The sequence below is a fragment of the Enhydra lutris genome, unplaced genomic scaffold (assembly GCF_002288905.1).
Source record: "Enhydra lutris kenyoni isolate GAN:26980312 unplaced genomic scaffold, ASM228890v2 scaffoldscaffold25, whole genome shotgun sequence".
NCBI classification, from domain to species: Eukaryota; Metazoa; Chordata; class Mammalia; order Carnivora; family Mustelidae; genus Enhydra; species Enhydra lutris.
Window position 1 is genome coordinate 6,120,219 of NW_019154109.1, and position 11,990 is coordinate 6,132,208.

At 44.3% G+C, this 11,990-nt stretch overlaps 1 protein-coding gene across 2 annotated transcripts in view; it reads right to left on the minus strand.

Annotated features, from left to right (window-relative positions):
• LOC111150998 (lysine demethylase 5B) overlaps positions 1-9,535 on the minus strand; it is an 88,904-nt gene extending 79,369 nt beyond the window's left edge. For both annotated transcript variants that reach the window (XM_022508684.1, XM_022508685.1), the window contains exon 1: positions 9,332-9,535. In XM_022508684.1, the coding sequence (XP_022364392.1) occupies positions 9,332-9,535 (204 nt within the window). The remainder of the gene's footprint in view (positions 1-9,331) is intronic.
• Between the last annotated feature and the right edge of the window lie 2,455 nt (positions 9,536-11,990).

Here is an 11,990-nt window from a genome sequence, read left to right on the forward strand (position 1 = left end):
CCTCCCCAAAAAAAAAAAAAAAAAAAAAAAAAAAAAAAAAAAAAAAAGCACTAGTACAAACAGTACATATGGGTCTATGTAAGAGACAATGTTATGAGGTCCAATAACAAGATACATCCGGACAAAAAACTGGGGAATCCAGGTTTGTATGGGAATTCTCAGCAGCTTATTTTTTTGTTTTGTTTTGTTTTAAGTTTGCCTAATTGTTACTAAGGAAAAAAATACAATCTGGCTCTGTCCTGAGGATCAAAACAAACATCTTCCCTGCCGCCTTTTACTTTTCTCCCCATTTTACAAAAAGAATTACTGTGGAATATTACATTAAAGACTCAATCTAATAACTCAATTTCCTACTTAGGAAAAACTGGGATTATTTAAATTGTTAGGTAAGATAAAAGCCCTCCATTTACAGGGCTTTGACAGCATCACAGCCATCTCATACTAGGAGAGATTTAAATGATTTTAAACATTTCTTAACACAAAGCTCACCTAATAAGAACTCTTGCCTGGATATGCACACTACACAAGACACACATAACATATACACCTGCAAATTTTCTGAAATAGTTTATAACAGCTCTACTTAAAGATTGTATTTATTTTTTTTTAAAGATTTTATTCATTCATTTATTTGACAGACAAAAATTACAAGTAGGCAGAGAAGCAGGCAGAGAGAGGAGGAAACAGGCTCCCTGTTGAGCAGAGAGCCCGATGTGGGGCTCGATCCCAGGACTGTGGGATCATGACCTGAGCCAAAGGCAGAGGCTTTAACCCACTGAGCCACCCAAGCGCCCCTAAAAAAAGATTTTAATCTAATTTTAACCTAATTTTAAAAAATATCTAGGAATAGACAAGCTTCATCTAGACCAAAAGAAGAATTACATCCTGTACATCGTAGTTTTGATGCTGAGTTTTTTACTTTTCAAGTTTCACTTTTTAAAAATCCTTTCACTGTAGGGGAACAGGAGGGATACATATTTGTACTAACTCTTGCCTCACTAAATCTGTTCCCAGACTCTTCCTAGCAGTGAACAAATAAAGCTTTAGGATTTAAGCTCCTTGCAATCCATCAATTAATTAATCTGGACAGCAGCCCTAGGTCAGTGTCAGATCCCCTTAAAGCAGATGAGAAGGCATACATTGGAGAAAAATGACATTGTCCAAGGTCATGACAGAATTAGACTCAGAACTCTACCCACCTATGCTCTAAAATCTAGAAACACGCAACTCCTTCTTTTACATAATAAAGGAACAGACTTTAGGGGCTCCTGGGTGGCTCATTTGGTTAAGTGCCATGGTCCTGGATTCCTGGTATCAAGCCCCAGTTGGGCTCCCTGCTCAGTAGGGAGTCTGCTTTTCCCTCTCTCTCTGCCCCTCCCCTGCTCGTTCTCACACACACTCTCTCTCTCTCAAATAAATAAAATCTTTTAAAAAAATAAAGGAACAGACTTAAAAAATAATAATCCAGGGGCGCTGGGTGTCTCAGTAGTTGGGCCTCTGCCTTTGGCTCAGGTCATGATCCCAGGTTCCTAAGGTCAAGCCTCTGCTCAGCAAAAAGTCTGCTTCTCCCTCTCCCACTCCCCCTGCTTGTGTTCCTACTCTGTGTCTTTCTCTGTCAAAAAAATAAAATCGTCCTAAAAAAAAAAAAAATTCCACATACACTCCCCTTGATAAAGCTTACTTTTACCCATGCAAAATATTCCTTAAATTTTACATCTATTGTAAAATAACACATTACCAAGTGAAATGAAATCAGTAAGTTCTAAAAAACCATTCATGGGACACCTGGGTGGCTCAACTTCGGCCTAGGTCATGGTCTCAGGGTCCTGGGATCGGGCGCCGCATCAGGATCTCTGCTCCCCTGCTTCCCTCTCTCGCTCTGCCTGCCTCTATGCCTACTTGTGATCTCTGTCAAATAAATAAAATCTTTATAAATAAATAAATAAATAAATAAATAAATACAAGCATTCATTATGTGATCTTCTGCCTGGTGTTGTTTAACTAGTTTCCTACTGAGAAATTAAGTTATTATTTTGGTGGGGAAAGCAATTAAATTTTAAGGGCTTACTGACAGAAAATATTTTTCAATGACCTGATTTCCATACTGTGCCTTTTCAACTTTTGACACCACAGAAATGTTTATCAGCAATTCTCCTGAAACAGAAACTGCACCAAGGCTGAAGGCCAAACTACCCCTCTTCCCAGAAAAGTGAACCTAACAGCCTAAGCAACAACTCATTAGCCCCCTTTGATTCTCATGTTCTTAAAACTCCTTTTCCAGGAGAAATTTCAGATTCTTTTCCCCTACAGCAATTGTTAATTGGTGCAAATAGTATTTTAAACATGCCTATCCCAAGCCATGTTATAAGGAAGTAGCTACACTGCCACCGTTTGTCCCCCGAGGGAGAGAACAGTTGAGCTAGCCTGGCAGACAGAAATGGACAGGGAGAGAATGGAAGGATGCTTGCAGAGCATGCCTCCAACCTACTCCAACCTACTTCAACCACCACCACCACCACACTTCTGGGTGCCAAGAGTTGACCGAAGATGGTCAAATTTCTGCATAGGTTCCAATAATGTGTAATAAAGCAACAAAGCCACTGCTTAAAACTGAGAAATGCAGGGTGCCTGGCTGGCTCAGTCAGTGGAGCGTGAGAGAGTCTTGATCTCTAGGTTGTAGGTTCAAAACCCACATTGAATACAGAGATTACTTAAAAATAAAATCTTAAAAAAAAAAATTGAGAAATACGATCCCCATTCTAATTGGGTAAAGAAACCATCACTCACTAAAGGTTAGAAACCCCATTCCTAACTGCCCAAATCTCACTCACACCCTTTATAAGACAAAACGTAAGCAAAAATTGTTCTTTATAACTAACTGAAGGCACTAGCTTACTCTCAATCCCAATGCTACTAATCTGCTTTCTGCTCTTCTATATCCAGGAAAATAGCTAAAAGGGACTACATTCTCTGTGCTTTTGTGTATGGTTGAGTATTTTCATAATAAAAATCTTTGACTTTATACACTGGAAGTGATAGCTCTGGCAAAACAAAGTAATCTTTCTGTCCAGAAAGAAAGGTAAATGAGAAAAACAAAAACAAAAACAAAACCAGATGGGATGACTCTAGACAGTGTCTAAGGTATAAGGCAATGATAGAAACTTTAAGAGGAATGGTCTACAATGAAATGTTTAAAAAAAGGGGGGGGGGGGGCTTTTAAGAATGCATTTAGTCAGATTCCAAACATGGCACAATTACGGAACAGAAATGTCTCAGTGCCCTGGTGGCGGCTTTTCCTCATTACTCTGGTTCATAAACACGGGACTGTATAAAAAGCACATTCACCACAGAAATCATATAATAGTTAATGACAGAAAAAGCAGCACTTTTGGAAGAATTTTTGGAGGTATGAAGGTAGCATCTCATTTAACTTTTTTCCATGCTAAGACACAGCAGTTAACAAAAAAGTCCTCGGTATGCTGCATACAATTCTCATGTCTCCAACAAGTTTCTCACAAATTACATTTTAAAATCCAGTCATAAGTTCCTCAAACTTTATATTTTTAAAAGATTTTATTTCAGAGAGAGAGACAGAGAGCGCGCACACAAGCAGGGAGAACAGCAAAGGGAGAGAGAGAAGCGGGCTCCACCACCCCAGGACCCTAATCCCAAAACAGCCGCTTAACCATCTGAACCACCCAGGCACCCCTCTCAACTTTAATATAAAACAAAATGGGAGAAGCCCGAGTGTTAGGTTTTCCCAAAGTACCACTCTACTCACCCACTTACCCTAAACTCATCAGTTAGCCTCTGATAATGCCTCTTCAAGTGACTCAAACTTAGAATTTCAGAAAGAAAAGTACAGACAGCCTTTCAATTCCCAACATTTATCCCACTTAACCTTTTTTTTTTTTTTTGAGATTGGTTTAAAAAAAAGTTTTTTTTGAGGTTGTTCTACACTTTAAACAGGTATATTAGTATCTCTACAGAATGTCTAATTCTCTTAGAAAGGAAAAAAAAATCACACTACTAACTCAACACAAATCAAGCTGAAAGGTCTGTACAACAAGGAAAGCAAGGATTTTCTAGGTTCCTGGTTTTTTAAACCTATATATAGCCTTTATATAGCCTTTGGAAAGAGGTAACACAAGTAGGCTTCCTGGAACCAAAATCCAGGAACCTAATTAGCACTTTCATGGTGGGGGGCGTACATAAGTTCTCCCTTTATCCCTTTCTATAGCCAACTTCTAATGTGGTCCAATTAAAACAAGAAGTTACAAAAGTCTAGAAAAATATCCCATTTACAGCACATAAACCAGATTCAATTTTTTTTATCCAGTAGTTTGCAATGATATTTTTTTTAAGATTTTATTTATTTATTTGACAGACAGAGATCAGAAGTAGACAGAGAGGCAGGCAGAGAGAGAGGAGGAAGCAGGCTCCCTGCTGAGCAGAGAGCCCAATGCAGGGCTCAGCTCGGATGCCAGGACCCTGGGACCATGACCTTAGCCGAAGGCAGAGGCTTAACCCACTGAGCCACGCAGGTGCCCCCCCCACTTTTTTTTTTTTTTTTTTAAGAATTCATTTGACAGAGAGAGAGAGAGCGAGCAAGAGAGGGAACACAAGCAGGTAGAGTGAGAGGGAGAAGCTGGCTCCGTGCTGAGCAAGAAGTGTGATGCGGGGGTCCATCCCAGGACCCTAGGATCATGGCCTGAACCAAAGGCAAATGCTTAAAGACTGAGCTACCCAGGCGCCCCTTTTTTTCCTTTCTGAAAGAAAATTCTCTCCCTGGAAGATTTCTATCTGCATATTAAAGTATCCTAAACATCCTGAACTTTCTGTCCCTCAAATTAAACAAATAATTAAGTTCTGCTGATCAAACTGAAATACTCTTAAACTTAGGCTAACACATCATAAAGAAAATTAAGTACCTCAGAGACAAAAATTGAAATTGAGGGCTAAATAAATTTTTCCAAATTTTTTCTTATCAGTATATCTCAATAATGAAAGCTTTAACCCCAGCTTTAACACAACATTAACACTTTTCAAAGGCAATTCTCAGTTCATTTTGCTCTTGAAAAAGGTTTAGGTTGCATGTTTAAACAAATCCTATAATAAATGGTAAGGAAATTTTTCCAGTGGGGTATGAATCTTAAGCTGAGCTGGCTCATGTATTTGTAACACCGCTCACATTCTATTCTAAAAATCTATAAATTTTGTTGATCAGTTCACTAAACGTCACAGCTAGGTGGATAGGTTCGTGGCTCCCCGTGTGACCAATTTACTACTAGCAAAGTCAAATTCAGCTAAACACCCATTCAAAGACTAATAACAAATGAAGTTTGTTTTTATGTTGTTAAGGCAGTCACTTTCAAACTACCTGAAGGACTTAATCCAGTCTACTAAGTGAGAAAAAAAGTTTTTCTTCTGAGCAGCACAGTCCTAAATTTGTCTTGAAAGGCAGTTACAAGTGGGCAACAGGGTTTCTTTTGGGAGTGATGAAAATGTTCTAACACTGATTGTGATGATGGTCTTACAGCCCTGAAACTATTTAAAACTACTATGTGTTACATTTTAAGTTGATGAATTACATGGTATATATGAATTATATCTCAATAAAGCTGTTATTTTTTAAAAAGTAATTATAAGTTTTTCTTTCACTCAAGGATGTTTTTATTGATAAGCTTTTTCTCCAAATGGTAAAGGGGACTAAGGTGGCTAAAGAATCCCAACCAGAGAAAAATTCCGAGACACCAAAGGAACTGGGAAAACAACAGAGAGGGTTAGGCCAAAGTCAATCAAACCTAAAATTAGGGAGATTGATAGGTTGGAATGAGAGTAAATGAGCTCCATATCATTAACACCTCTAACCATACAAAGAAAAGTGTATTTAAGTTCCTCCCTGCTCCTAATGGTAGAACCAGCAGGCTCACTCAAAGATGCTGACTGCATTAAAATACTCGAAAGTTTTACACTTTGCCTATAAAGAGGACGGGATCAAACTAATGACCCACAGGAAGTTAAAGTTGAAAAAAAAAAATGTGTCCATTGTGCCATCTGGGGTTTGATTTAAATCCCTGATTTTTGGACACTGCCAAAAAAATATGTGGAATCTGACTATCTATGGCCAAATGTTAGACATTTGAGGACAACTAAGAAAGTTATTAAAGCCATCAAATATATTCCAATCAAACTTGGGAGACTCAATAAGTATCATTGAGCAGCCAACCTATTTTTTGCTTAACAGTTAACACTCCTAAAATTAATCACTTCCAAATACCACAAAGCAACATGGAAAATCTGCCCTTAAAAAGACATCTAAGCACATCGAGGAAATGAAAATGTGCATTTTGCAGGTAGCAAAACCAGAAGTCAGATTAATTGTAAAGTTAAAAAAATTGAAGCCCAGGAAATAAGCCTTGTTATCCTACATACGTCATTTGAGAGACATTTATTTCCTTCTTTAAACTTTTAACTCAGAATTTAACGGTCTTCTTAATTTATTACCTTTTATCACATTTATTAAAATTTCACAAATTTCTGTGAACCTCAAGTTTTCAGAAGCAAAACAGTTTAGGACCATCACAGAATGCAGCTATAAACTGAAACTGTGTAAGTAATATTAATTAAAGATATAAAGATAAGAACAAAAGGAAACAGAAATGCTTTATAATTCTTCCCCTACTCTCCCAACAACAAATACCAACAGACCCAATCTCCATGTTAATACAGCCACTTGTATTCCAAAAAACTAGAGAACAAAAACCATCTAGAAACACAGGCATTATATAGCTATACCAGGGACAATATTTCATCTCTCTTGGGTTTTTTGTTGCTTTATTTCAACTATATGAAACCACTTGTTCACAGCTTTCTAAAACAGAACAGTTTCTAAAACAAAGACTGTTTACATCCTTAAGAAACCTTTGTTCCAACAAGACCCTTCTTCAAGAGCTACAACTTCTGGAAAGATTTCCCTTTTTGTGGTTATATCAACAACAAACTCTTTCCATTTGACACAGGAGTTTGTTAAACAAAGGAGGAAGAAAGCCCCCCCTCACACAAAGGAGGTCTCCAAAACAGAGCACTGGTTATGTTTGTAGATTATTTGTGCCTACTTAACACTCTTTCTCAGGCTGTAGAATGTACTACTCTCATTACAAAATGGTGGCCATCATGTCTGTCTGGCATTCAGAATGGGAAAAGGCAGTATGATCACACATTTTGCAAAGCTTACCATTAATACCCTAGCTAAGATGAAGAAATGGGTAGCCAAACCTAACCAGAGCCAACACTATCTTTCTGGGAAAGGGTTCTGTAAAAGGCACAGAATAATAAAGTAAAATAAAGGGCTTACCCCAGCCCTAGTATACCACAATACCAACATGGAGGACAACTCTCACTCCTAGGAACCCGACTCCACACATTTTGGTTACCAAGAACTTAATCAAGTTGCCGGATTTCTGAATAAAGTCTCATTAATGCAAATGAACAATACTCACATTCACCCTCCCTAGCATATGACATAAAGCCAAACTGCTAAATGTTTGAAACATGACCTATTCTTCAAGAATTAAAACCTTAGCTCTAATAAGCCCCGGCTATAACTTCTGCAGGCCTCTGCACTCTAGAAGAAATACACTTCCCTTAAGCAACAAGAACCAACCTTATCCACTTCTTGAAACAAATGGTTCTATTTTCAAACATTTCCCCCATTCTAGCTGAGCAGTAATTTTCTGAAGCATAGGTCTCATCTCCATCCTCAAACTTGTCCAAGAAAAACCAAAGTGTGGTGTCTGTTTTAATTTGGGGGGGGAAGGAGATGGGAGACCCGAGAAAGGAGACATACAGAGATCTCCCTCAAAACTGCCTTTCCAAACCAGAAGGATTACATACAGAACCCCTGCAACTCCAAATGTCATTACAAAGAGCAAGCTTAAGAAAGAAAGGGATGGAGGGGGGCGGAATCTTCCTCCAGCGGGTGTGGGAGCGGGGGTAGGGTGGGGGCTGGGGAGGATAATGGGGAGAAGATTCTTCAACTGTAGGAAAAGCAGTTAAACATCCTTCCCAACGGTTCCAGCCCGTCCAGGCCCATCCCAACGGTTCAGGCCAACTCGGACTCGGACCATCCGCAAGGTGGGCAAAAAAACAGGGGTGTAGGCGCGCACCCAGTTCCGGGTGGGGGTGGGGGTGGGGGTGGGGGTGGGGTTGGGGGTGGAGGCGGGGGTGGGGGACAAGGAAGGACTGGCCGGGCTCTGCTCAGCGAACGTTGGAGCCGTTAGGGATGACTTCAGCAACACCCCACCCCTCACACACACAGCCCCCAGGCCCGAAGCGCTTTAAACGGGGCTCAGAGGGCTGAAGTGGGGCTGCATTTCAACCTCCGCGGGTTGCGGGGCGCGGGAAGTGCGCGTGAAGCCTCCGGAGGTCTTCTGGTCTGACACGTCCCCCTACTGCACGACCTCGCCCCCACCCCAACGACACAGCCCAGACCTCCCCGGGGAGCCGAGCGGCCCGGCACAAAGTCGGGTGTGTGCGCAGCCGGGCGCGCGGGCGGGCACCCGGCCCTCAGCCGCGGGTCCTGCGCCCCAAGCGCCCCCACACACACTTACGCCCCCCACAACACCACCTCGGCTCCGGGGCCGGCCCCGCGGCTCCTCCCCGCCCCCCGGCAGCGCTGGACGCCCCCTCCTCGAGCTCGGCCCGGGGGACAGCAGGAGGCCCAGGGCCCGGGGGGGCATGGGGGTGCCCCCGCCTGCAGGGTGGGGCGCCCAGGTGAGGGCCGCTCCGGGCCGACGCCGCCACCACACAAAGGACCAGGGGCTCCCGCCGCCATATTGAAAACTTTCCTCCGCGCACGACAACTCGCAAGTCCCCCACCCCCACCCAGCACACACCCCCGCACCCCGGGGGAGGAGGCGAGCCCCAGCCCGCGGAGCCGCGCCGGGCCCGGCGCCCGCCCTCCTCGCCCGCGACGCCGCCGGCCTCCGGCAGGAAGCACCCCCGCGCCCACCCCGGCCGCCACTCTATCCGGAACCGAACCCGAACCCCGGGCCGAGCTGCACACCCGTCCGCCCCGGCCGCGCGTCGCCCGGGCCCTCGGGGTGGCACCACCGAAGCGCCCGCTCTCCCACGCTCCTCTTCTCCAACCCTGGAGAATCCCCGTCCTCCTCCCCCGGCCTCAACTCCGACCCTGGGGCAGCCCCAAACTTGACGCGGCCTCTAGGGCGACCCCGCTCCCCGCCCTGCCGCCTTTCGGGCCTCCCCGGACCTCGAGTCCCCGCTCCCTCCCCCAGCCGCAAGCAGGATCCGGGGTGCCGGCGTGACTCACCGGCGGCGGCCGCACCTTACAGATCCCAGTCTGCTCGGCTATGGGCCGGATCTTGTGGATGAAAGCGAAGGGGTCCGCGAACTCTTCCCAGCTAGGCTCGAAGACCGGGCACTCGGGGGGTGGCAGGAACTCGCCCAGCGGGCCCGGGCCCCCGAGGGGCAGCGCCGGGCGCGGGCCCGGGGGCAGCGCGGTGGCCGGCTCCATCACCGCGGGTCGGAGACGGGTGAGGACCTGCTGGGCTCCGGGACCGCGGCAGCAGGCTGCGCTCGGTCCGAGACGTGTACAGACGCGGCTCCGACGACAGCAAATCCGACTTGTATTAGCAACGGCAGCACCTTGGGCTTTTTCAGCCTTCCTCCGACGACGTCTTGCAGCTAACACACGCCGTGCGCCTCCGCCGCCACGGCGAGGAAAAAGAGTCCCACCCCCACCCCCACTCACTCCCCCACCCCCCAGCGCCGAGATCTCGGCCCCGCCCCCAAATCGGGCGGGGCCGGGGCCTTTAGCCTGGGGATGGAGTTGATCGTTACAGTCCAGTCAGGCCAGCATTTATTGACCATTTACTACGTGCCAGAGTCCCTTCCCTCAAGAAGTTAATACTCTGGTGGAGAAGATCAGACACTTGAGTGGGTTATTCAGTCATGTCGGCACACTCTGGTAGGTGCCATGATAGAAGTGTATACACTTAGTAAAACCTGGGGAGGGGCAGAAAGTATCCAGCGTAATGGAGAAGGATCTTCTAGGTAGGGGGAGCGGCTTGAAAGCAAGAACAAAATGGAGGTGAGAAAACAATCATTTTAATGTTAATAATAAGCCAACTCTTGAGCACTTGCTATCCTGGGAACCGTTCTGAGTGCTTTGTCTGAGTAATCATTTAATCTGCACAGCAGCCCTATGATGTAGGTACTCTTATTTCCATTTTACAGATGGAAAGTGAGGCACAGGTTCAAAGTTTACACAAATTCATACAGCTAATAAGGAATAGAGACTCTGTCTTTGGAAAGAGGCAGGGAAAAGAGTGATCCTTGAGCAATAGAACAAGGAGGCGGTGGTGAGAGAAGCAGAAGACTTTAAAAATAATCTAAATGAGAAACGATGGTGCCTAAAATTAGGCAGTGGTGCTATTCATTAGGAAGAAGGGATGCAAATGGAGATAAAATTAGGACTCAGTGATAAATTGGGGAGGGACAGTAAGGTATGGAGGATGATTCAGGCGTCCAAGGTACATTCCTGAATGGTTGCTCTGCCATTGACATTGCTGAGACATTCCCCTAGATTACATACAGGAGAAATCAATATGAGGAGGGAGATAATGTGTTCACTTCTGGATGCGTTTTGGATATCGTTGAATTTGAGGTGTCTTTGGTACAGCTGGAAATATTTAACAGGCTGAATAGTATGAATCTGAAGTGGAGGTGTAAGTCTGGAGTTTTTGGCATATGAGTGATAGCCATTATCTAATGCTTACTGTGTGTAAAGCATTGTTGTAAATGCTTTGAGTGTGTTAGTATATTTGCTCATTGAATCTACAGAACCATCCTGTTGGGTTGGTACTATTATGTCCATTTTTTTAAAAGATGTTATTTTATTTGTCAGAGAGGGAGAGAGACACAGAGAGCACAGGACCAGGGGGAGCGGCAGAGCGAGAGTGGGAAGCAGGCTGTCCACTGAGCAAGGAGCCGGATGTGGGACTCAATCCCAGAACCCTGAGATCATGACCTGAGCTGATGCCAGACACTTAACTGACCGAGCCACCCAGGCATCCTCTATTATGTCCATTTTGCAGAGGAAGCAATGGAGGCACAGAGAGGTTACGTAACCTTAAGAGATATGAACACTTTTGAGGCATCGGGGTAGGGGGACAGGTTGAGTGCCTAGTGTCCTGCCCAGAAAAGAGGAAAGAGGAAATTCAACAATTAGGACCTCAACACACAAAAAAAATCTCTCTTATCCAGAAATCAGCCAAACCCATGAAAGTACTGTTTGGGTCAACATAGTCCTAGTTCTGCTTTCAGATTCATTAGAAGAAAGAAATCTCTCTTATCCTTAAGGAGTCTTCAATTTAAAAGAGGGGAGGAGAGAAGACTCCTCTTCAATAAACTCTTCCCAGAAGTACCTGGCCCCAAAAGATTTCAGAAAGGTTCTTTACAGAAGGTAAAGACTGCTTGTCTTAGCTCTCTAGGGCTCCAGACCTAGGTGAATCTGTTTGGCTCCCCACTGCAACAGACGCTTAAGCCAGGGGGCAGCTGGCATCCTGCTGGAGAAAAAGTCTTCAGTGCAAGATAGATACGAGATACAGTAAATTCTAATAAAATGCTAACGGTAGAACCTAGGTAGTGGGTCTAGAGGAATTCGCTGCAAAATTCTTTTAACTTTGCAGAATATTTGAAAAATTTTCATAATAAAATGTTGGGGGAGAAGAATCACTGTTGCTCTTTGCCGAGAGTATATATGCTTTTGAGGGTCTCGCTGCAGTTGATTTCCTGTCATGTGCTCTTTCCTGGGAGAGCGTTAAGACGATTTTCACACTTAACACTGGCATCCTTCAACCCGGATAGGTGTAACTTCGGGGAAAATCTAGGGACATATCAGTAATGACTAATACTTAACTGAGGGGCACTGGAAGGAGTCTAGGAAAAGCTTTCCCAACCCTCGGCTG